The following is a 25,439-nucleotide window of genomic DNA, read 5'->3' on the forward strand; positions in this document are numbered from 1 at the left end:
CATTCAAAAGGATACAGAGCCAACTGGAGGGGCCTCCCAGCAGCCAAATCTGTGATGTTTCGAGAAACAAAATGACTTAGCCCAATGTACAAAATAACAATCTGTGAACTCTTACTAATAAAAACAAACAAGGAATAAGGGAAAGCAGGTCCTTATGGTGAAATTCTAACCAATAAATGAAAAGGGAATATGGAAACTACAAGGGCACCTTCTGACAAATAATATGGTATTATCTGTTTAAGGGAAGACTAAAAAATAAAATTAAGGGACAAAACTAGGAATACGTAGTCTCATACACATAGCCACAAAGTATGATCATTGCAAAGGGAAAAACTAACTTTTTTCCCAAGATTTTTATTTTTAAGTAACCCCCACACCCAACATACGGCTCGAACCTACAACCCGACGTCAAGAGTGGCATGCTTTACTGACTGAGCCAGCCAGACGGCCCGTAACATTTAAATTGAAAATGGAAGGAGAGTAACTTTACAGTGGAAACACCTGGCAGATACCACACCATTCAAATCACCCATATTAGCATCACCAATAAGGGGGCAAATAAACAGTGTGCTTCCTGAGCGAGTGTACAGGGAAGGTCAGTGTCATCTCTGTGCTATTAACAAAAACGTACAATCTAAATACAACCATGCAGAAATATCAGAAAAGCCCAAACTGACATACAACCTAAAACATACGTGGCCAATATGCTTCAGAAGTTTTAAAGTCACAAAATGTAAAAGGAGACTGAGAAACTGTTCCCCCCAAAAACAAGAGGAGACATGAGGTCATGTAACACGGCACCTGGGACTGGACTCTGGGCCCAAGAAAGGATACGAGCAAGAAAATGGATGCATTTCAAAAAAGGTCTTAGTTTCACAGGTTGGAAAACTAAGGCCAACTGGTCACCTATTATTTATGATTTAAGTTTCTGAAACACAGCCATTACTGTTCATCTCAGTATCATCCACAGATGTTCTTAAACTACAACAGAGATGAGCAGTGGCTACCAAGACCTCAAGGCCACTAAGGCCAAAAATACTTATTCTTTGGCCCTTTACAGAAAAAGCGTGCTCATCTCTGGATGAGAAAATGGTACTACTGAATTGGGACACCTGGGTGGCTCAGTTGGTTAAGTGTCAAACTCTTGATTTCCGCTCAAGTCATGATCTCACAGTTGGTGAATTCAAGCCCCTGCTTAAGATTGTGTCTGTCTGTCTGCGTGTCTCTCTCTGCCCTTTCTCCCCATGCTCAAGATAAATGAATAAACTTTTAAAAGAAGAAAATAATGTTAACTTCATGATTTTAGTCACTTCACTGTAGTTCTTGAAAAGGTCAGTGTGAGGAATCTGAGAGAAGGGTTTACAGGAATCTGTTTTCACAACTGTTTTGAAATCTGTCCGAAAATATTTCAAAATGAAAAATTCAAAAATAATCTATACCTTGGGGTCTAGTTATTTCCATTGTCAGAGTGGTTCACATGTCAGATGGATTCTTCCTTGGCTTATTACACTACACTTCGACCCTTGGTCGCCTCTGGTAAGAGATGGCTACTTTTACAGGATGCTAAGTATGGGAATGCAACATCCATGCACCCAGCCAGAAAGTGCTCTTACCCAGAAGGCACTTTATGGTTGCCATTTATTCTGTGTCAGGCTCTGGGCTAAGTGCTTAACACCTATCTTCTTGTAAGGAAGTGCATTTGCAAAAGGAAAATCCATTTACTGAGAGATTTCTAATCCCATAAAAACACTTTTTACTAGACACTAAAGTAAGCAAGCAAAAGCTACAGAGGAGTGGCATGAGGGCCATCAAGGGCACCTCGTTGAAAAGGTTATCTTTAGCACAATTCCTTCATCTCAACATCCCAAACATATCCTGGAGGTTTTCTGTCTCTACAGTGAATATTGTTTGAATAAAGAGACTCATAGCCTTGTTGGTGAGACAGGTGAATCTCATAATCCCACCCAATCCAAAGTATCACTGATTGTAAGATGCACCAGTATTTTACAGACCACGAAGAAAAAAAGGTTTTGCCAAGTTTACGTGGAAGATGCCATCAATTTTAAGTACTTCCAAATTCAAAACTAGTAAAATGTGTACCTTTGAATGAATTACAATATACAACATGTACTTGATACGTGATCAATATGCATTCTGGGAGGTACCTTTTACCTTTACCAATCTGGACTGCTCTATGCAGAATGGTACTCCAGGTCTGCCTTAGCAAAGAAAATAACAACTGAAGCAGATGGCCAGTTAAAGCCGTTGCTAAGATTCACACTAATGGGAATGCTGGTCAACACTGGAAAATTTCAGCTCTGACGCACGAAAGAAGCTGCGCAAGCGATTCTGGGAACCCAAATTACCTCCTGCGCAGCCTCTGCTGGCTGCAAACTAATGACCTCCTCACACATCCCTGCATTTCTATGAGTGCTCTGCTGCCCGTATCCGTGACAGTCAATATTCCACCTGAAAGAAACCAGTCCAGGATCCGTATTTCTACACGTTCAGAGTTGGCCTCTTGAAGACACTGCAACAAGTGGCTAATTTTTTGTGACTTTAGTCCTGAATATTTGTTGTTCTGGAGAGGCTGTACAGTCTGACAATTTACTGTCAAATTGCCCTATGCATGCCCTTATTTGTTTGTTATCCATGTTAAAGTCAAGGGCAGCCAGGAGATTTCACAATCTGGTCTTAGATACGGTCTAGTCTCACTCCTTCATTCTACAAAGGAGGAAACTGAAGCAGAGAGGTGAGAATATTTGCATAAAGAAAGGCAGAACAGGGGCGCCTGGGTGGCTCGGTCGGTTGAGTGTCCAACTTCGGCTCAGGTCATGATCTCACGGTCAGTGAGTTCGAGCCCCGCGTCAGGCTCTGTGCTGACCGCTCAGAGCCTGGAGCCTGTTTCGGATTCTGTGTCTCCCTCTCTCTCTGCCCCTCCCCTGTTCATGCTCCGTCTCTGTCTCAAAAATAAATAAACGTTTAAAAAAAAAAAGAAAGGCAGTACAGGAGACCGGTGCAGAGCCTGGACCAGAACCCAGTGTTCTCACTCCTGGTCCGGCAGGCATTCCATTTCATCATACAGAAGATTGAACCTCACTTAATATTTGCATCCACCCTGAAACTCGTCCACTACCCACATACCATCATCACAATCCTGGCAAAGCATGCTTGTTTTCAGATATTTTCGCATTCTTTAAACCTATTTTCTTTTTCAAAAATGAATCAAGACGTGGTTTTAAAGTTTGAGGGTATGTACTTTTTTTAAAAATCTTTTTAAAAGCAAGTTGTATAAAAATAAACCTATCTAAAGCAACAGCGATTTTGTAATGGGATTCCAATCACAACTCTCACCTGGGGAGACCAACTAAAAAAAACACAGGAGGACTTTTCAACTATTGTCAGTAGCTGTGGTGTCTATTTTTAAAAAACATATTGCCAATTTCATATCGCCCCTTGGAATATATATGTCCCTATGAATACAGCCATACTTTAAACCTACCACCAACCCCATACTCCTGAATACATTGTCAGAGAGCAGGAATTAATAGATTGAATTCAGAAATGCACACATTTGACTTAGAGCACAGCTGCAGTTAAAATTCAGATGCATGGAACAGAGAAGACAATTTTCTTTCCAAGTAATGACTGGTAACCTATAGGCAGTGCACTAAACAAAGCAGAGCACAGAATCCTGGAACACACTCAGCATTCCAGAGAATATGCTGAGTAGCACATCAGGCCAGTCAGCAGCTCGGCAAAGCCCGAGATCAGAGACCGCATCTTCTGTAACTCTGACTTAATGAAGTTCACAAAAGCTGCTTTAAAGGAAGAAGCATTTGACAAAATTAAGAGTATAGAGATTCTCTAATGGAAGCGCTCCCTATAGAAGAGATGTGTGAATTACAGGAATTCAACCCATCACAACCATTCGAAGAGCTATTCACATTCACACGTGACAGAAGACAGGAGGCTGATGTAGAGGCAGGAGGAGATGAGCACAACATGTGACCCACACTTGATTAATGTGTTGCAGGAAGAGCCTTCAAGCACAGGGAAAGAAACTGGGGATGGCCCAGGGACATGGGGGGGGGGAACCCTAACAAAAACCAAATTTCTAGTTCATTCTTGAGTTTGTACACTAAGTACAATAATTTCAACTAATTCAGAGCAAAATGGAAAGTGATCACAGTGTCAGCTAATGCACAGAAACTCTCCATTAACCCTCACTTCCAAGCTTTTATGGTAGAATGATAATTGGTTTTCATAATTTTAGATCCTATACCACTTTCTGAATCATCATAGAAAATGGTCAGAAATATCTCCTTAATGAACACAACACAAACTATCCTTTTTTTAAAAAAAAATTTTAATGTTTATTTTTGAGAGAGAGAGAGAGAGAGAGGGAGAATGAGTGGGGAAGGAGCAGAGTGAGAGGGAGATACAGAATCCGAAGCAGGCTCCAGGCTCTGAGCTGTCAGCACAGAGCCCAACGCAGGGCTCGAAGACACTAATCACAAGATCATGACCTGAGCCAAAGTCGGTGCTTAACCTACAGAGCCACCGAGGCGCCCCAACCGAGTATCCTTTGAAGAAGCTCCTATACTCAATGCTGAGAGACCAGAAAATGCAAGTCATAATGCAGGTATCAAAAGGAATAGGAGACTAGAGATATTACAACATATTTTCAACACTAGGCAATCCATGTAGGGTATAAATGGTACCTTCATTAATCAGATATTCAATCAACCAGAATACCACAGGCCAAGGAATACAGGGTTCACGTGGATTGCCACATGAACCACAATCCTCTCACACATAGATTTTGATAATACTGTAAATGTCCACACATAAAGATATATACAAAGGGATGTATATTCTAAAGGAATGATGCCTTCTCATCCCATGATTTAGCAACCATATGGAGGCTGGTAGCTGTGTAAAGAATTTCTGTTTTGAGAGTGTCGATAGTTCATGTGCAAAAGAAAAAGAAAGAAAAGAAAAAAGAAAAGAAAAGAAAAGAAAAGAAAAGAAAAGAAAAGAAAAGAAAAGAAAAGAAAAGAAAAGAAAAGAAAAGAAAAACCACAGGTCACAGAAGTGTTCAGGGCTTTTGCTAAGTGTAAAAAAGCAACAATGTAATAAAACCAAACAAAAATATGTCCCTTCAAAAACAAATACAATGTCTTCTTTAAAAGGCTTATAATCTCTAGGTCCATTTTCCACCTGTATCTTACATCTTCACAAGTAATCATGATTTTAAATAGGTTAATTCTTAACTTACTCATATAAAAATCCAGTTTTCAGTTAACCTAACAAAGGCTTATGGTATCAGCTCCACTAGTTCCTAAAATTTTCTAAATAGGAAATCATGAATAACTGTCACTGGACAAAACTGTGTGTATCACAAATCTAAGGATGCTTCCTAAGGATGGAGGTAGTTGGAATGGAATCGCTCAAGGGTTAAAAGAGATCTCATGAAGAAGAGATGAATATTGGGGGCGCGTGGGTGGCTTAGCCGGTTAAGCGTCCGACTTCAGCTCAGGCCATGATCTCACTGTTCATGGGTTCGAGTCCTGCATCAGGGCTCTGTGCTGACAGCTCAGAGCCTGGAGCATGCTTTGGGTTCTGTGTCTCCCTCTCTGTGCCCCTCCCCCATTTGCACTCAGTCTCTGTCTCTCAAAAATAAACATTTAAAAAAAGAAGAGATGAATATTGAACTGTGATTGCAAACATGATATAGCAGATACTAGAACAGAGCACTTGGATCTAAAATATCTGGAGAGAAAGCAAAGATCTGGAGGCCAAAGAAGAATTTCCCAGTGCTCCAAATTTGATATAAATATGGAAAGATGCTGTTATAAATTATAGTAACTTCCCACTCATCTGGAAGTCGGACATATGGAAATGTCAACTATCTAGATTAAAACACAACAAAAAGGAAGGAAGGAAGGAAGGAAAGGAGGAAGGAAAGGAGGAAGGGAAGGAGGAAGGAAAGGAGGAAGGGAAGGAGGAAGAGAAGGAGGGAGGGGATCTTTATGTGGGGCCTAGGATATACCAGGTACTGTTCAAAGCAGTGGCAATATAGCACTCAAAAAACTCCAGTCTCTTGCCCCTGAAACTAATGTAGTGTTGTGTGTCAACAATTCTCAAATTTAAAAACAAAACAAAACAACAACAAAACAGACAAAAATGTCCAGTCTCCAGCCCTGCAAGCTTCCAGTCTATGAGAAGATATGAGACTAGCAAATGAGCAAAGCCAACACAGCCACATGCAATGATATGTACCATGGAGAAAATAAGAGGGTGAATGAGAAGCATTTGACAGCAGTGGAGACCCGGCTTTGGTAGGTCAAGGAAGATCCCTTGAAGGAACTATCTCCAGCCTGAGACCTAAGAAGTGGAAGGGTGAGGGAAAGAAAAGGGAAGGGGGAGAGGACACAGGCAGAGACACCAAGCACATGACCTAAAGTTAAGAATAAGCAAGGCATGGGAGAGGACCAAGAGTAGTTCAAACAGATAGAACATCAAGTAAGAAGGGGAATCTGGGTCACAGTGAGGCCTGAGGAAACCAAGAGCCAATCACTGAGAGGCATCGAGATTATTTCACTCTAGTGGCAACAGAGCCATTAAAGAAATTTAAGCAGGGATATCACATCATTAGATTTTCACATTAGGAGGATCACTTCAGCTGCAATGTGAAAAAAATAAAACAGAAAAGGGACAAGACTGGTATCAGGGAAATCAACTCGTAGACTTCAGATGAATGAGATATAGAAGAGTGGCCAAAAGAGAGGTAACCGTGAAGAGGAGGGACAAAAAGGGTGGGGAGTAGGTTCATGAAATTCACCATTCATTTCTGTAGCTATATTGAGCACTGGCCATACTCCAAGAGCCTCTTAGGGCTGGGGAAACACACACAAACAAGATGCTTAGCCTACTCTTACATACTCCCGGGGTCCACAGCAGTGGTTAAATGACAGCTGAAGAACCGGAAATAAGCCCCAGTGTCTTGTTAATGATGGGACTGCATAACAAGTTCTCAGCAGCCACTTCAATCTGTCAGACGTACCAAGATGGCAGACCAAGGAAGAAGGAAGAAGCAGCACAGCTTTGGAGCTAAGGGTCAGGTTACAGACTGCTAGGATTAAGACAAAGAACAGAAGCTGAGCTCACTATTCACGACTCCCATCTAGGCAGGTATTTCCTAATGAGGTAAAGAACATTAAGTTGCTTTGACTTGGCACAGAAGCACAGGCTAATTGCTAACATGGAAGGAAGGTGCACTTTGGGGTTTGAGCTCAATGAGGGCATTTTAAAACTTTCCAATAAAGTCCTTAGGATCTTGTCCAAGTTATTAGGAAGGAAGGAAGGAAGGAAGGAAGGAAGGAAGGAAGGAAGGAAGGAAGGAAGAAAAAGTGGGGATGGATTAAAATTGGTCACAAATCCTCTGACATGCCACCCACCAGCAGGCTGTCTAGGTCTCCTTCTCTTGAACCAGAGTCGACCCTCAGACTGCACTGACTAGAAGAATTATAGCAGAAGTGATTCGGCCCAGTTTCCAAGTCCATCCTAAAGACCCTGGAAGCTCTCATTGCCTGTCTCTTGGAAAACTCGCTCTAGGAAGCCATCTCTCATGGAAGAAAAGGGACTATCTTGATACCACCCTACTGTGAGAATCTCAAGCCACACAGAAAGGCCCGTGTAGGACAACATGCTGTGTGGACAGAGAAGTCACAGAAAATTGAGATGCCTCACATTTGAGCCAAGACACCATCTTAGAAATGGATCCTCCAGCCCCAGGCACGGATGAAAATGAATCCACAGAGTCAGGCCCTTCCTAACATCCCTACCCAAAGGAAAACTGTGAGCTATATAAAATGGTAGGCCTGTAAGTTTTGAGGTAGTTTCTTATGCAGCAATTATCTCAGGATAAGTGGGACAAAATTATAAGTGAACTAAGAAAACAAGGCCACCTTTTTAGGATCCTAAGTTTAAAAATTGTTTCTTTGGTATCAAAGAGCCTCTCCCTCTTCTCAGTGAAAGTATACTAGCAACATAAAAAGTGACCAGGCCAATGATGGTAGTTACTACATAGACTAAAGCAAAATAGAAAAAATTATGCATAACCACAAAAAAAAACCCTCTGTCACCTTGAAAACACGTGCATATAAAACAGCTCAAGTTGCATTGAAGTTCACAACACCCCTCTGTTAACATCCTGTAAGATGATAATTTTAAGTGCTTATTAACAAAGATGTCATAAACTCATAAAAATTCCCACAATGAACTCTTCCAATGACAGGCTGTCATTCATGTACTTGAGCACTGTCCCTGCTTTGCCTACTATATCAGAAGAAAGAAAAGACGAGAACAGGGGTAAGAAAAAAGAATAAACCCATGGCCCAGAAAGAAGCGACCCACTTATTTTTTTTTATCCTGCTTGCATAATTAAGACTTTTGAGACGGTGCCCCTAATTGCTGAAGACTGAGGCTACCCGGTGAGGCTCTCCAGGTTGCTCTGTCCACCGATTTATGATTTTCTGCCGTATCTTTAAAAAAATGGCAACTAATGGTGCTGTTCTGAAGAGACTGGAACAGAAGGGTGCAGAAGCAGATCAAATTATTGAATATTTAAAGCAGCAAGTTGCTCTTCTTAAGGAGAAAGCAATTTTGCAGGCAACTTTGAGAGAAGAGAAGAAACTTCGAGTTGAAAATGCTAAATTAAAGAAAGAAATTGAAGAATTGAAACAAGAGCTAATTCAGGCAGAAATTCAAAACGGAGTGAAACAAATACCATTCCCATCTGGTACTCCACTGCAAGCTAATTCCACGGTTTCCGAAAAAGTGATACAGTCTATACCAATAACAACTGTATCTTCTGGTGCCAAAGAACAGATAACAGGAGGAAGAGCAGAAGAAAAGATGAAAGAGAAAATTGAAATGAAAGAGAAAAAGGAGAAAAAACAATCAATAGCAGGAAGTGCTGACTCTAAGCCAATAGATGTTTCTCGTCTGGATCTTCGAGTTGGTTGTATCATTACTGCCAGAAAACATCCTGATGCAGATTCTTTATATGTAGAAGAAATAGATGTTGGAGAAACAGCCCCAAGAACAGTTGTCAGTGGCCTGGTGAATCATGTTCCTCTTGAACAGATGCAAAATCGGATGGTGATTTTACTTTGTAACCTGAAACCTGCAAAGATGAGGGGAGTAATATCTCAGGCAATGGTAATGTGTGCTAGTTCACCTGAGAAGGTTGAAATCTTGGCACCTCCTACTGGGTCTGTTCCTGGAGACAGAATTGTTTTTGATGCTTTTCCTGGAGAGCCTGACAAGGAGCTAAATCCTAAGAAGAAGATTTGGGAGCAGATCCAGCCAGATCTCTGCACTAATGATGAGTGTGTGGCTACATACAAAGGAGTTCCCTTTGAGGTGAAAGGGAAGGGAGTGTGTAGGGCTCAAACTATGACCAACAGTGGAATAAAATAAAATAAAATAAAATAAAATACTCATTTACTGAAATACATTGGAGAAAACTTTAATAACAATAAAAAGAAATATATTTGTCACTTGTGCCTAAAAAAAAAAAAAAAAAAAAAGACTTTTGAGACAGGAAAAAGAGATAATAGCACTCAGGGATTCCCATAAATTTTCCTGTATTCAATACAACCTTGCGAGTAATTACCGAACAAACCTGAAACAAACTGCAGGCAGGCATATTAATATCTCATTTATATTTAAATATATATGTTTCCTTTACTTTCAGGCCAAGTAATATATGTATATTATTCAAACTTTAAAGTCTGTAAAGGGAATAGAGAGAAAAGTCACTCTCTCTACCCTATCTCCAGTCACACAGTGCCATTCTCTGGAGACAACAAATATATTCCGTTTCCTGTGCATATTTCTAGAAATACATTATTCAATGAAAACACATTTGCTTTTATATAGTGATATCACACACATTCATATACATTTGTGGGGGGTATATACACATATACATATTATATAAAAATTTTATGTTCCCCCTTTTAACATTCCCCCTTTTCTACACATTCATCATACAATGTCCTAGACCTTCCCTTTTCCAATACATTTTTGGGAGATTTTCTGATATTAATATATAGAGAGAGGTATCTTGTTCATTTCTGGTGTAATAATACATAACACACTGCTCTATATTTAATCAGAGCCCTTGATGAACATTAGATGCCAGCAATCTGTGCACCTTGCCAGCAATGCTATGATGAATGACCTCTTATGTACATCATTTGCTAACATGCAAAATCTCTAGCATTTCTAAGATGTGAAGCTTCTGGGTGAAAAGGTACATAAAGTTGACCCTTGTACACAGATTTGAACTGTGCAAATCCACTTAACATGTGGTTTTTTTTCCCAATAAATACAGAAGAGTACTGGAAATGTATTTTCTCTTCCTTACAACTTTCATAACATTTTCTTTTCTACGGCCTACTTTGTTGTAAGAATACAGCATATAAAACATACACACAATGTATTAATCAACTGTTTATGTTACTGGTAAGGCTTCTGGTCAACAGTAGGCGAGAAGTAGTTTTTTGAGAGTATAAAGTTATACAAAGATCTTCAACTGCACAGGCGGGCAGATGGCATTGTTAAAGGGTAAACTCTATCTGTATTTATAACTTAGAAAACTACAGACAATTTTGCCTGCACAGAGACTGTATAAAGTTACAATCCCAAAGGCAATGGTTATCTGTATCCACAGACCTGACAACAGTCTTATTAAGTGGTTAGATTTTTGCCAACTTGACAGATAAAAATTTGGTATTTTGGAGTTCTGTTTTACAATTCTGTTGATTGTTTATGTATGAAATCCCTTTGTGCTTTCTATTCTGTGAGCCCTTGGTTCATATTCTCTTGCTGTTTTCCTACTGAGCTACTGGTCATCTTCCCATTGATTTCTAGGAATTCTTTATTTTACAGGAATTAGCCATTTAGTTGTGATAGAAGTTCCAAAACTCATTTTCCCAAATTGTCTTCTAAATTTGCTTATGAGGGTTTTGCTGTGAGAATTTTTAAAATGTAGTTGTATTTATCAATTTTTTTCCTAGGAGCCTGTCCATCTAAGGTCATAGTTGCAAAGATTACTTTTTTCACTTAATTGGCTTTAATGCATCCACTATCCTGCTCTATAAAAAGCAAACAGATATTAGTCAAGGGTCATTAGGAAATGCCATCATTGAGAACATCTTTATATAACAAAAGTCTTCTAATCTCCTTGTTAATGAATCATTTCTTTCTAGCAACATTTGAATCAATGCATTTATGGAGCAATTAAAAAAAAACAATGGAGACATCTTCTTGGTTTTCACTAGACAACAGAATTTTCTGTAATTTTTGATGTTGACAGTGTTTTACTTTTAAAATTATTGAGGAGGTGATACTAGCAAGATGGGGGGCTAGAGGGTCCCAAAGCTCACTTCTCCTGCCAAAACAACAAAAACAGCAAGTACACAACCACAAACTTATGAAAATGGTTTTGGGAAAGTTTAGGACTGTAACAAACCCGCGGAAACCCTGTAGAGCCCCAAAACCAAGGATGCCCACATAGAAAAACCTAGAGAGTATTTTTCCTGAATCACCCCATTCCAGAATCCAGAGCAATGTGGCACTAGGAAGGATCCCCTCAGGAGGATTTTACCCCACCACGAAAAGGAGAGAAGACACTCAGCAAGCCTCACCACCATAAATGTTTGCACTCTCTGCTACCGAAGACCCAGAGTCTTCGCCAACACCAAACATGGATGATGGAGCTGCCCAGAGTCCAGACAGTAGGTCTCTTCCCCAGGACAGGAAATACTACGTCCCTGCACCCCACCATCATGGTCCAAGTTGGGATTCTGATCCACCATAACCTGACTGATCTCCCACTCTTTCCACTGTATCCTCACACTCTGGGTCCCAAATACGAGTTCTGACCCACCAAAACCAGAGCTGTAGTCATGCTGCTTTGCACGGGGACCCTAGATCTTATGTCACTGCTCTGACTTGTGATCACTCGTACCCTGTTGCTACTCCGCATTCCAACCTGAGGGGCCCAACAGGAGGTATTAATGGGCCATCACCAGGGCCATGCCACTGCTCTTCTGCAACTGCTCACGGTAGGTCCTCAATCTTGGCTTTGACCTGCCATCCTTGGGGTGCATCACTGTAGGTCTGTGCCCCGCCCCAAGGGTTGTAAGTTGTGGCTTTGACCAGTCATTACTGAGGAACACTGCTGCTGTTCTGCACCCCAAGACACACCAAACAGAAATTATAGAACTGAACAATATAATGAATAAAATGATAAATGTAATAGAGAACTACCACAGCAGATTCAATCAATCAGAAGAGAAAACGTGAAGCGGAAATCTCAATGTTAATCAGGAGAAAAGAAAGAATGAGGTGCCTGGGTGGCTCCATTGGTTAAGCGTCTAACTTCAGCTCAGGTCATGATCTCACCATTGACGGGCTCGAGCCCCACATCAGGCTCTATGCTGACAGCTCAGAGCCTGGAGCCTGCTTGGGATTCTGTGTCTCCTGCTCTCTCTCTCTCTGCCCTTCTGCTGCTTGTGCTCTGTCTCTCTCAAAAATAAATAAAAATGTTAAAAAAAAAAAAAAAGAAGAATGAAAGAGAGAAAAACCTTGCATGAATTAAGGGATACCACCAAAGAAACAATATGAGCAATATGGGAGTCCCAGAAAAAGAATGGGATCAAACATTTATTCCAAAAAATCATGGCTGAAAACTTCCCAACCCTGGGGAGATGTATGGCCATCCAGGCACATGAAGCTCAAAGATCTCCAAATGGAATCAACCTAAGGAAATCTTCACCCAGACACAATATAATCAAACTTTCAAAAATTAAAGACAAATGAGAGTTTTGAAGGCAGCAAGAGAAAAAAGACTGATCATGTACAATGGAAACTTGATAAGGCTAACATCAAATTTATCAGCATTAAATCGTAATAAGAAACAAAGAAGGTCATCGTATAATGATAAAGGGGTTAACTTACTTAGAGAACATAACTGTAAATATATATACACTCAATATCAGAACACCTAAATACAGTAAATTATTATTAACGAATCTGAAGGTAGAAATAGACAGTAGTGCAATAACAGTAGGGGACTTTAATACCCCCAGTTTCAACAACGAATAGGTCATCCAGAAAGTCAATAAGGAAATAATGGACTTGAACCACACTTTAGACCAGATGTACCTAATTGACACATGCAGAACATTCCATCTCACAGAAGTATATGTTTTTCTCAAGCACACACAGAACATTCTTCAGGACAGATCATTTATTATCTATATTATGTACTAGTATACCATCATATACTAAATAAATTTAGGGGCACCTGGGTGGTTCAATTGGTTAAGCATCCAACTTCAGCTCAGATCATGATCTCACGGTTCATGGGTTCAAGCCCCAGGTTGGACTCTGGGCTGACAGCTCAGAGCCTGGAGCCTGCTTCGGATTCTGTGTCTGCCCCTCCCCTGCTCATGCTCTGTCTCTCTCAAAATAAATAAACAAAATTTAAAAAAATTAATAAATGTAAAGAGACTGACAAAACCACAGTAAATTATCACCTCACACCTGTTACAATGGCTCCTATGAAAAAACAAAAACCAAACGTGAAGGAACAAGTGCTGGTGAGGATATGCAGAAAAGGGACACCTTGAGGACTAGCGGTGGGAATGCAAACTCGTGCAGCAACTGTGGGAAACAGTATGGAGGTTTCTCAAAAAACTAAAACTATAAAACATCGTAAGACCCAGTAATTCCACTACTGGGTATATATGTGAAGGAAATGAAATCAACTCAAAGAGCTACCTGCACTCCCGTGTCACCGTGGCATTCTTCACAATAATCAAAATACAGAAACAACCTAAATTCCCTTTGACAGATGAATAGGTGAAGAAAATGTGATATACGTACACACACATAGACACTTACGAACACACCCCCAGTGGAATGTGACACACAGCTATAAAGAGAAGATAGAAATTCCAACATTTGAGACTTTACAGGAAACTGGTGGATGTTACACAAAGTGAAATAAACAAGCACAAATAATGTCTGTTATTACTTATAGGTACAATCTTCAAAAATAATTTTTAAAAATTTGATTTTGGGGCGCCTGGGTGGTTTAGCAGATTTAAGCATCTGACTTCAGCTCTGGTCATGATCTCGCGGTTCGTGAGTTCGAACCCCGCATCAGGCACTGTACTGACAGCTCAGAGCCTGGAGTCTGTTTCACATTCTGTGTCTCCCTCTCTTTACCCCTCTTCTGCTCTTTTACTCTCCCCCTCAAAAATAAACGTTAACTTTTTAAAAAAATATCTGATTCTACAGAAACAGAGAATGAACTGGTGGTTGCCAGGGGCTGGGGTGAAAGGGAAATGAGATACAGGTGAAAGTACAAAACTTTCAGTTGTAAGAAGATTAAGTTTTGAGGATACAGCACAGTGACTATAATTTAAAATATCGTATTATATACTCGAAAGTTGCTGAAGAGTAAATCTAAAGTGTTCTTAGCACAAAAAAATAAAAAGTTAACTATGTGAGGTGATAAACGTGTTAATGATCTCCATGTTGGTAATCATTCTAAAATATGTGTATACATATGAGTCAGTATGTTGGGAAAAAATTATATACACAACAAATGATTAACAGGAAAAGCCTGAAAAGAGAGTATGGACCAAGCAAATCAATCCAAAATTGCTGGACATCACTGCAATCAGAAAGACGGTTATCACTTATGTGTAAATCTTTCCTGCACGTGTATATATAATTTTTAATAAGAATTGAAACTGACTGCTTCGTTTAACATTGTAAAAACATCCTTCTATATCAGTAACTCTAGAATTATATACTTATTTTAATGGTGATGCAATACCCTCTCAATTTATATATTTTTCCAACCCCCTAATGTTGGAGTTAGCTTATTTTTTAATTTTTACAAATACTAGAAATATTTGGATGTGTCCTTATGTAAAAACATCTTTGTATATTTACACTATTATCTTCTATTACAAAAATTTCATAAAAGGGAATACATGAATCACTTTTACGGAATTTGGATAATGAGAAATCACCATCACGACCATCGTCCGGTACCAATTTCCCAGTGCATGCATGTGCCAAGAACATGTCCAGGCCAATAACAGCACTGGTTATCATCAAACTTTTAATCCTTTGTTAATCTTAAGAGGGGAAACAATGGTACTTTCCTATTTTAACTTGCATTTTTTTTAATTATCAATAATTTTATTTTTTATTTTATTTTTTTAAAATGTTTGTTTTTGAGAGAGAGAGAGAGAGAGAGAGAGAGAGAGAGAGAGCGCGCATGCACACAAGTGAGCATGAACAGGGAAGGGGCAGAGAGAGAGGGAGATACAGAATCCGAAGCAAGCTCCAGGATCCAAGCTGTCAGCACAGAGCCCAACACGGGGCTTGAACTCACAAATTGCGAGATCATGACCTGAGCCGAAGTCAGACACCCAACCGACTAAGCCACCCAGGTACCCCAAATTATCAATAATTTTAAAGATAAAATTAAAGCTTTATCATTTCTAAGTCCACTCACACAAACCATTTCTTGTATTAGGCAATAGCCAAATGAATGCCAGGTAGGGACAATGAAGTTAGTAAGCTTCACTTCTGTGGGTTGTAGTTACTTAATGGCATCAATGTTTTCTTTCCTCGGGGATAATTCCTTGTCTTCACGTGCAGAACAGCAGCTGTTTGGTTCAGTGATCTTCGAGATTACCATAGGTAGAATGGCCCCAACTATAATTCAGCAGGGAAGATGCCACCCTGATGGTGCCACTGCCATAATATAGGAGACATGAAAAATATTTGCACTGGCATATGTCAACCTGTCCAGCTCTGCAAAATGTATAGATTTATTTAATATTCTGAGTGCAGCTGCTTTAAATGCCACTATGAGGAATATTTTAGAAATCTCTCTAGAAGATCACCTCTAACTTTTAAAAGCTGTATTGGTTTAAAAGTTTCATGAGCCACGTGGGGACTAGCTCAGTAAAAGAAAGAAAAAAGATAAGAATTTTCAATGATCTATTAGGAGAAAAAAAGGTTTTCATGTCTTTGGAAATGGGGCCTCTGTTACAAGGTACTTGCACACATGTGGACTCCTGCAGCTCATTTTCAGCTGTCGAAAGATGAAGCAGGTTTATGCTAGTGTGTTCAAGTTGGCTATTTATAAAGCTTAACCACACACACACACACACACATGCACATACACACACATAGAAAGAAATCTCCTCACCAGAATAACATGGAGCCTCAGGACAGAAGCTCCTATTTAAAAGAAGGTTTTTCTTTTTTTCAGAATCCACCATTTCCCCACTAAATAAAATCTCAACACTTTTCATGTAATGAATATAGGGAACTGTATCAAAACAACAAAAGCAACAGCAAACTCAACAGTCCGCAAGCACTTCGTGGTCACGAAAGAGGGTGTACAGATTGTAAATCAAAACAAACTCAAACACAGAAAACAGGATGTTCTTACACATTTTTCTCAACATAACTCCCCCACCCCTGGTTTACTGAATGAACTATAAATGTCACTTCCATGAAGACTTGGAAGATGGAAGATAGGGAATTTGACTGTTTCTAATAATTATGCCAAAAACAATCCTTTGGAAAATACGAACTCACTGTCAGAGTCCATTTTAAAGCCAGAAGTGACTTATGGAATCCGAAGTGGGGAGGGGTGAGGGAGTTTATTATTTCCTCAGTGTTTTCTATTGCTTACTTTTGCACACTCTTGAATTTTATTAACGGGAACTATTGGCTTGTTAAAAACTACTGAGTGCCTAGTATGTACTGGGCACTTGAACTCATTTAAGATGCAAGCATGAATGAAACAGACAGAGATACCCGCCCTCATGGAGACCACATCACCTGCTGCAATCTTTTTCAACTAACGTGCTCTACAGATAGAACCCCGTGCTATGACTATACTACAGTTTATTTATCCATCCCCCAGCTAATGGGCAATAGGGTTATTTCTATTTCTCTATTACACACAATGGAATGGTAAACATACTTGTACTAATACATTGGTAGATACGTGCCAGGTTTTCCAAAGCCGTTATTCTCCAAATGTGGTCCACACAATGCCACGGGTTCCAACACTCTTTGAGGGGATCCAGGAAGAGAAAACGATTCCACTATACTACTAAAATATGATTTTCTTCTTTCACTGCACGGACATTGCCCTTATGGTATAAAATCAATGGTGGTTTAAACTTCAAGCACCTTAGCAGAATTAAAACAGCAGCACCAAAGCTACCAGTCTAGTATGGTTGCTCTTTTTTGTTTTTTAATATTTATTTATTTTTGAGACAGAGAGAAACAGAGCATGTGCAGGGGAGGGGCAGAGAGAGAGGGGGAGACACAGAATCCGAAGCAGGCTCCAGGCTCTGACCTGTCAGCACAGAGCCCGACACTGGGCCCGAACTCATCAACAGCAAGATCATGACCTGAAGCAGAAGTCGGACACTCAACAGACTGAGCCAACCAGGTGCCCCACGGCTGCTCTACTTTTCATTGCTACACACCCGCAGCCAAAGTAAGTGCCAGCCTCAAGTTCTTAAGGAAGTAGTAAAAATTCATTAACTTTTTTGTTAAGTTTATTGATTTTTGACAGAGAGAGAGAGAATTTGAGTGTGAGCTAGGGAGGGGCACAGAGAGAGGGAGACAGAATCCGAAGCAGGCTCCAGGCTCCGAGCTGTCAGCACAGAGCCTGACACAGGGCTCGAACTCATGAGCCATGAGATCATGACCTGAGCAGAAGTTAAACACTTAACTAACTGAGCCACCCAGGGGCGCCAAAATTCATTAATTTTGTAGGGGCGCCCGGGTGGCTCAGTCCGTTAGGTGTCTGACTCTTGGTTTCGATGCAGATCATGATCTCACGGTTCATGCGTTTGAGCCCTGCTTTGGGCTCTGTGCTGACTGTGTGGAGCTTGCTTGGGATTCACTTTCTCTCCTTCTCTCTCTGCCTCTCCCCCACTGTGTGTGAGCACACATGCGTGCTCTCTCTCAGAAATGGATAAACTTTTAAAAATTCATTAATTTTATTAGGTCTTCACCCTTGAGTGCATATTTGTTTTAATAACAACAATTACGCATAAATCCCTTCTGGTGCATACCAGACCAGGAGGCCCGTCTACAGGAAAAGCTCTTGTGTCACTCAGTTATAAGTGAAAGTTTTTTGTTTTTTCTCATGGAACCCCACATTCGACTTGAAAGAAAGATTAAAAAATTATTCAAACTGGGTATTTAGCAGACATTTTCATAAACATAAAAAGATTGCCATTTCAAAAGAAAAACTGACAGGACTCATTGCTTGTAACTAAATGTGTGTTCTCCTTTGAAAATTAGAATTTTGGGGGTGCCTGGTGGTTCAGCCAGTTAAGTATCTGACTCTTGATTTTGACTCAGATCATGATCTGAAGTCCCTAGGATCAAGTCCTATATCTGGCTCTGCACTGACAGGGTGGAGCCTGTTTGGGATTCTCTCTCTCCATTCTCTCTCTCCCTCAAAATAAATAACTATTAAAAAAATAAGAAAATTAGAATTTTTGAAGACTTTTACTTTTCATGGTGAACCTTACACTTTCCTAATACCCAAAGACTTTTCAGGTGGCATCAGTAGTAATATTAATGAAAGTAATTATTTTTTTTTTATGTTTATTTTTGAGAGAGACAGAGAGACAAAGCACGAGTAGGGCAGGGGAAGAGAGAGAGGGAGACAAAGAATCCTAAGCAGGATCCAGGTTCTGAGCTGTCAGCACAGAGCCCAATGTGGGACTTGGGAACCACGAGATCATGACCTGAGCCGAAGTTGGATGCCTAACTGACTGAGTCACCCAGGCTCCCCTGGATATACAGTATAAACGTAAATTGAATTCTAAAGCATTCTACAATTAAAATCATACAACAATCAGGAGGAAAAGCATAAAGTGCAAGGAGCACTGATCTTGAGGCCAGGTCACGTTCTCTCTTTCTTACCTGTGACCATACCGTGCTCACAGGAGTGGACTTAGCAAGGAAGGATGTGATGGCACTCAAATATCCTCCAACCAAACCCTAAAAGAATTGAGTCACAGGTTTAAAAGAATGAGTTCTAAGTATTCCCCGGGGGAGAGGGGGGTGCACAGGGTGTGATGCCAGTTATGACGATCTTTGCAAAAATTTTGCATCAGTATTATTTAAGTTTGCTTATTTTCGAGAGAGATATAAAGCGTGTGTGTGTGTGTGCGCGCACGTGTGCACATGAGCGGAGGAGAAGGGCAGAGGGAGAGAGAAAAGAATCCCAAGCAGGCTCCATGCCGTCAGCACAGAGACTGGCACGGGGCTCATTCCCACAAACTGTGAGATGATGACCTGAGCCAAGTTCAGGAGTCGGATGCTTAACCGACTGAGCCACACAGGTGCCTCTGGCATCAGTATTCTTCAGAGAATTCTCACTTCATTCCAGAAAATGCACATCAGCTGCAACTCAAGAGACCACATAATAGACTAAAGATGGTCACTGCCTTAGTTCCATCACACAATGTAAGCAATCTCCTAAAAAGTGAAAAGGAAGCATGGGTTACAAAGCCTCTGAGGACCATGACTAAATACACCCTACAAAAACCTACTACATGGGTAGATTTGTAGCTCATGACCCAACACAGTTGCTGCTCATGGAATCAGCCTCCATTTAGGTTTTTGTGACATAGAACCTATTTCTGGTCCAAATGAGTCAACTTTTCTTACTTGTCAATTGCTGTGATCTGTTGACCACACTCACATTACAAGCCTCCAAGGCCATTTTCCAAAACATTAAGTTGTTCTTCACGATCCTTTTAATGATGGCAAGCATTCCTCTCTTATATTTGCTTAATTTCAGTTCAACTTCTGCCAAGCTTCCATTAACCTAAAGAATAGTGGCTATTGTGCTCTAATGTATACATTGTCTTGTCTACATTGATGTATTGTGTTACTCTGAAGAGACCCAATGTGGTTTCACAGAAACAAACACAAAACAAAAAGAGAAAATCATTGCTGTGGATGCCAACATTCGACACACAGAACCATTAGGAGGGAAGAAAAATTAAAAAGATGTGCACGTGAAGGAGTAGTGAAGGCTAACTTCTGAGAATATGCACACTCATTGTAATTCTAATAGATTAATATTTAGAACAGTGACACTCCAGTATCTAAGTGAGCAACTGATTCCATTGTGTATTCAAAACAAAAAAAAAATTTATCTGATTCTTTATTGTATCAAATACTTAATATATAAGCTTAAAAATTCTTGGTTCTGGGCACCTGGGTGGATTAGTTGGTTAAGCGTCTGACTTCGGCTCAGGTCATGATCTTGTGGTTCGTGGGATCGAGCACCACGTTGGGCTCTGTGCTGACAGCTCAGCGCCTAGAGCCTGCTTTGGATTCTGTGTCTCCCTTTCTTTCTCTGCCCCTTCCCTGCTCACGCTCTCTCAAAAATAAACATTAAAAAAAACTCTTGTTTCTATGAAGACATAATACAATATTTACACGTATATACAAATATAACCTAATATCTGTATTATATATATGTATATATTTTTATATATTTATTTTATGGTTTTGTATTTTTCCTGAAGTTAAGATGTTCATTGGAAATCCTCTGCTATATTCGCTTTCCAATTTCTTTTGACCATTAAGCCTGCTCTGACTAGAATGCACACACTGTGCAACTGTATGTTGAAAAAAAGCAGCAAACAGCACATATGACTGAAGATGGAAATACATCTTGAAATTCCATATATCCCCAGTATTTTCTGATTCTTCAAATCTTTGCAGTCCTCATCAGTTTTCATGACTTTCTACATAAATATATATTTAATTAGTCATTATCACTGGAAGCCTCTAATCTGATTTTGCACTTCCACACAAAGCCAATGACTGTTTCCACAAGGCTCCTCTGTCAGTTCCTACTAGTCTAAATAATGGTGATATCATGGCTGCTACTGATGGTTTCTGTCTACTTTACATCAAGCTACAGCTCATTTCCCTTCTCTCCCACCCCAGGAGAATATACAAAATAGAGGAGCATCAGGTAAGCAAAGCTTTTTTTTTTTTTTTTTTTTTTTGGACCTACAGAATATTTTTTTTCTCTTTTAAGAATTCCAACAGGGTAAGAATGACTTGGAACCCCTCCATGGAAAATATGTACCATGACCCCAAAAGTCCAAATAGACTACAGAGAGACACTAAAGACCCCCAGAAATTAAATGTGCAAATCTTCTTTATCTTTCCACTCGTTGGTGATACACCTCACAGAGAGAGGACTCTGCTTTTTAACTTAATTTTTTTTCTGTCAGGTCTGTATTAAAATCATAAAATCCTTGTTCCTTCCTTTGGACATTATCCATTTTATTAGGCACTTTCATGCATGAGTTTTTATTCAGTGTTTGAGGTAAAAAAAAAATCTAATATATGTTTCATATCCTCTAAATTTTTGTGAGCACACAGAAGAACATTTAAAATAAAAGTTTATAGCAAAGTCCCAGAGATATAAACTTGGCATATTGTGTTTCTGAGCACACAGCTACGTTTACTTTTCTTCCCATGCCTTACGCTGTCAAAGATGATGAAAATTCCTTCCCTAAATAAAAGAAATCTCTCTCTTTAAATGAAAATGAAAGTGGAACCAGAGGAAACTTACTAAGATTGAGATGTGTTATCCCAGTGTACCTAAGGCAGAGTACAGCAGAGTTTTTGTCTCTAGAAAGGCTCCACATGACAAGAACCACGCAGTAGGAAAGTTCTCTCCGGGTTCCCTTGGAAAGGTTTAAGTGTTTTCTAGCCGGTATTCTTCTCTGCTACTTCTGCTATTTTACATCAACTTATTTTCTCTTCTGATGTAAGCAAAGGGGTCACGGAAAATTCTCAATGAAAACTCATGAAATAAAGATACAATAGGTCAGGAATAAATGTAGGCATTATGAAATGTAAACAGCACTGGATACACATATAATTAGATTACAAGAATTCTTTTCAGCTCCCACATGGAAAAAATATGCATTTTAAGGTAAATATGACCTAGCAAATTTAAAAGCTAATATACAGATTAAACTTTGCCATATTGGAAACATTAAATGAAACTGAGTTGCACTGTAAAACCCTTCTGGCATTGACTACTGCAAACGCTTTCTCAATAGGCTAGAGACATATGTACATTACCATTTTGTTATTTCTATACAATCACACAAACCTACTTATGTAAGTATTTATATTTACCTAGGATGTTAAACACTAACATGAGGACATCATCTCACATTTTGAAACTTGTACTTCTTAAGTAAATTTGTATCTATTAACAACACCATGTTCTGGCCACAATGACAAACCCCTCGAGCCCCCAAGTAACATTTCTAAGTTGTTGAAAGACGAAATCTAAGTGGTTCGAAACATCAGAGTACCAGATAACCATTCAGAAAAGCAAAAGATTCTGTGCACTAAACCTCTTTATGAGACTGTAGTAGTTGGAGACGAAATTGTAAATGGAGAAGGGTAGATTGCTTTGATTTAGAAAATTGTTGCCATTAAACAGTTTACAAAGAGCCTACTGTTTCTGCATCATTATCCCCAATGTGTCAAAGTCAGCATTTTCACAATATTTAAAGCACTCCCAACTTGCTCATAAATATCATTTATATTCCTGCACAGCTATTCAGCATATCAGGAATATCATTCACAGTGTTCTATGGTTACACAGTATGATTATCTGAGCCAATGCATGTGAACCCAAAATAAAGACAGAGAAGAGGGCACAATCCTCTCCAAGCAGAATCGTGGAAATCATGTATTTTTACTGCCAACGTTGACCCAAGACTCAAGGCCATCATGTGCTTTTATGTGGAGAGTAGCCCAGAAGGTCATCTGACCTTACGCAGGCAGCAGGATCTTGCTACTGGGCAACTCAATTGTGGATGAACAGCTGGCCCCTGGACTGGCATTCCCATTTATTTTTATTTATTTGCTTCATACTGAAAGAGGCCTTTCTTGTGTCAACCTTAAAAATAAACCAAATGGTTATTTTATGAGCAAAATGACTTTATTCAGGAATAGCAGAGGAATTACAATTAGGGACATGCAAGATATTGTGAACCACAGGCAAGTCCAAAGAGGCAAAAGAGAGGTCAGTTTTTATTAGGTTTTAGGAGGAAGTCAAGGAAGGTTGTCTTAAATAAAATTCAGTGTAGAAGACCAGGAGTTTGGGGTGGTGGTATCTCACTGGGTACAAGTGTAATGGTGAGTGCATTGTTGCTGAGGCAGGGAAGGATCTTCTTCCTTCTTTCTTCTTAAAAGCAGGGATGATATTCCTATGTGAAAAATGTCCTCCCTTGTCAAGATAATTCTTATCTTCCTTCCTTCTGCTGGTTATGCTGGCTGCAATGACTGGCATGTGCATGAGAGCACCCCCTTCGGGGATTCCCGACTCCATTTAAAAAAAAAAATTTTAATGTTAATTTATTTTTGAGAGAGAGAGAGAGACAGAGTGTGAGTGGGGGAGAGGAAGAGAGAGAGGGAGACACAGAATGCGAAGCAGGCTCCAGGCTCCGAGCTGTCAGCACAGTGCCCTACACGGGACTCTAACTCTTGAACCATGAGATCATGACCGGAGCAGAAGTCAGATGCTTAACCAACTGAGCCACCCAGGCACCCCCCCCACCCCCCGCCTCAACTCCATTTTAAATGCGGTTTCCTTTATTTTCACACTTGCTAAAGGAAAAATAGAACCAGACTCAAAATTGCCTTTTCTACTACTCTACCTACTGAAACCCCAACAGAGCCATTTCAGGCCACTGCTTGGGCGAGAAGCTACAGCCCCCGCTGACAATGGTCACCGCCTTCTCTCAAACCCTCTCACATTTGTAACACCAATCTTGATACGCAATCTGCTGTACCCTCTGATGGACCCCTTATGACATCCCTATGTACATGAGTAACTTTAAGCCAGGAGAATGTTAAAAGTTTTCTTTAACTGGAATTTGTAAACACATTCATTTACGTGTGTAAGAGCAACACTACAGCATTATAAGTGCCTTCCTGTTTCTGAGGCTCTGAAGAAAACAATGGCCACCATAGACAACAAGGTATTCCTGCTGCTTTGACTAAAACTGAAGCCTGTAGCAATCACAGGGTAAAAGGGAATCAATCAGAAAAGAAGACTGTTAATTTGTTTATTAAATGTGTAAATCCGGGGGGGGGGGGCGCCTGGGTGGTTTAGCTGCTTAAGCGTCCAACTTTGGCTCAGGTCACAATCTCACAGTTTGTGGGTTCGAGCCCCGTGTCAGGCTCTGTGCTGACAGCATAGAGCCTGCTTGAGATTCTCTCTCTCCTCCCTGTTTCTGCCCCTTCTCCCCCCCACCCCCTCAAAATAAATTATTTTTTTTTAAAGTATGTCTTCAAGTAGCCAGTGTAAAAGCTTAACGTGCAAAGAAGAAAATGCCAAACTGGGAAATATTGCCCAGAAAAAGAGGTAACTTCTTTTATCTATTAAGCACTCCAACACAAAACATCAAGACTAACAATATCTCACTGAAAAAGTGAGCCACAGATAGAAAAGCAATTTGCCCAGTGAAAAGAGATTTTTCTAACACACCAAAAGAAGTGTCAATATTGTGATCAAAAAAAAAAAAAACAAAAAAACACCAAGTTTTACAAGACACTGTTTACTGATTTATTTATTTACCTATCAGAGTGACAAAGATTAAGACAGAATGATGACTTCTTAGGTTTCTGAGGTCCTGGCAAAAACACCACAGCCATACATGTACTGCAGGAAGATTACTCGGCAACATGTATCAGAATATTTGAAAACTGCAATCTCCAACCTAGTAATTCCATTCATACAAATGATCCCAAGGAAATTAGCAAGTCAGTTCATAAATATGTGTGCAGCACAACTTATTACAGGAGAAAAAAATGGAAATACCAACCATGCCTAGTATGCAACTAGGCAAATAAATTATAGTCTTTCATTGAACCTATGAAGTCCAGTAGAAATGACTGTGCACACATAATTATCAAAAAGGAAAGTATATAATGCATCGCAAGTGCAAAAAAAACTTGTCACAGAAAAGTAAGGCACACTATAAATAGCTGTGTAATAGAACACATATTAATTAATGTCGTCAGGTGGTCCCAGCCCCGCCCAACCTGCTAAGAGAGACTAGGAATCTGCTTCTGCAGCTACTTCTCTCCCAACCTTCTAAGGAGGGACCCAGACACGCAGACGCTTTCTTTCAGATTTCTAATATCACGTAAATTCAGGAAGAAAACCGAAGGGAGTGGCAGCTACGTGACACCAATCTGATTCTGGGTAGCGTTTTTTTTTG

The 25,439-nt window shown here is 39.9% G+C and overlaps 2 protein-coding genes across 11 annotated transcripts in view; one reads left to right on the forward strand and one right to left on the reverse strand.

Annotated features, from left to right (window-relative positions):
* The window catches only part of UNC5D (unc-5 netrin receptor D), a 574,077-nt gene that overhangs the window by 444,008 nt on the left and 104,630 nt on the right, over positions 1 to 25,439 (reverse strand). The window lies entirely within an intron of this gene.
* On the forward strand, positions 8,468 to 9,569 carry LOC131506763 (aminoacyl tRNA synthase complex-interacting multifunctional protein 1-like). Its single transcript, XM_058720726.1, has one exon. The coding sequence runs from the start codon at positions 8,533 to 8,535 to the stop codon at positions 9,487 to 9,489; it is 957 nt and encodes a 318-aa protein (XP_058576709.1). The 5' UTR covers positions 8,468 to 8,532; the 3' UTR covers positions 9,490 to 9,569.

The sequence above is a fragment of the Neofelis nebulosa genome, chromosome 3 (assembly GCF_028018385.1).
Source record: "Neofelis nebulosa isolate mNeoNeb1 chromosome 3, mNeoNeb1.pri, whole genome shotgun sequence".
Lineage (NCBI taxonomy): Eukaryota > Metazoa > Chordata > Mammalia > Carnivora > Felidae > Neofelis > Neofelis nebulosa.

Bases quoted from the DNA above. Each gene is read 5' to 3' on its own strand.
- LOC131506763 (XM_058720726.1), top strand. From the start codon at position 8,533: ATGATTTTCTGCCGTATCTTTAAAAAAATGGCAACTAATGGTGCTGTT.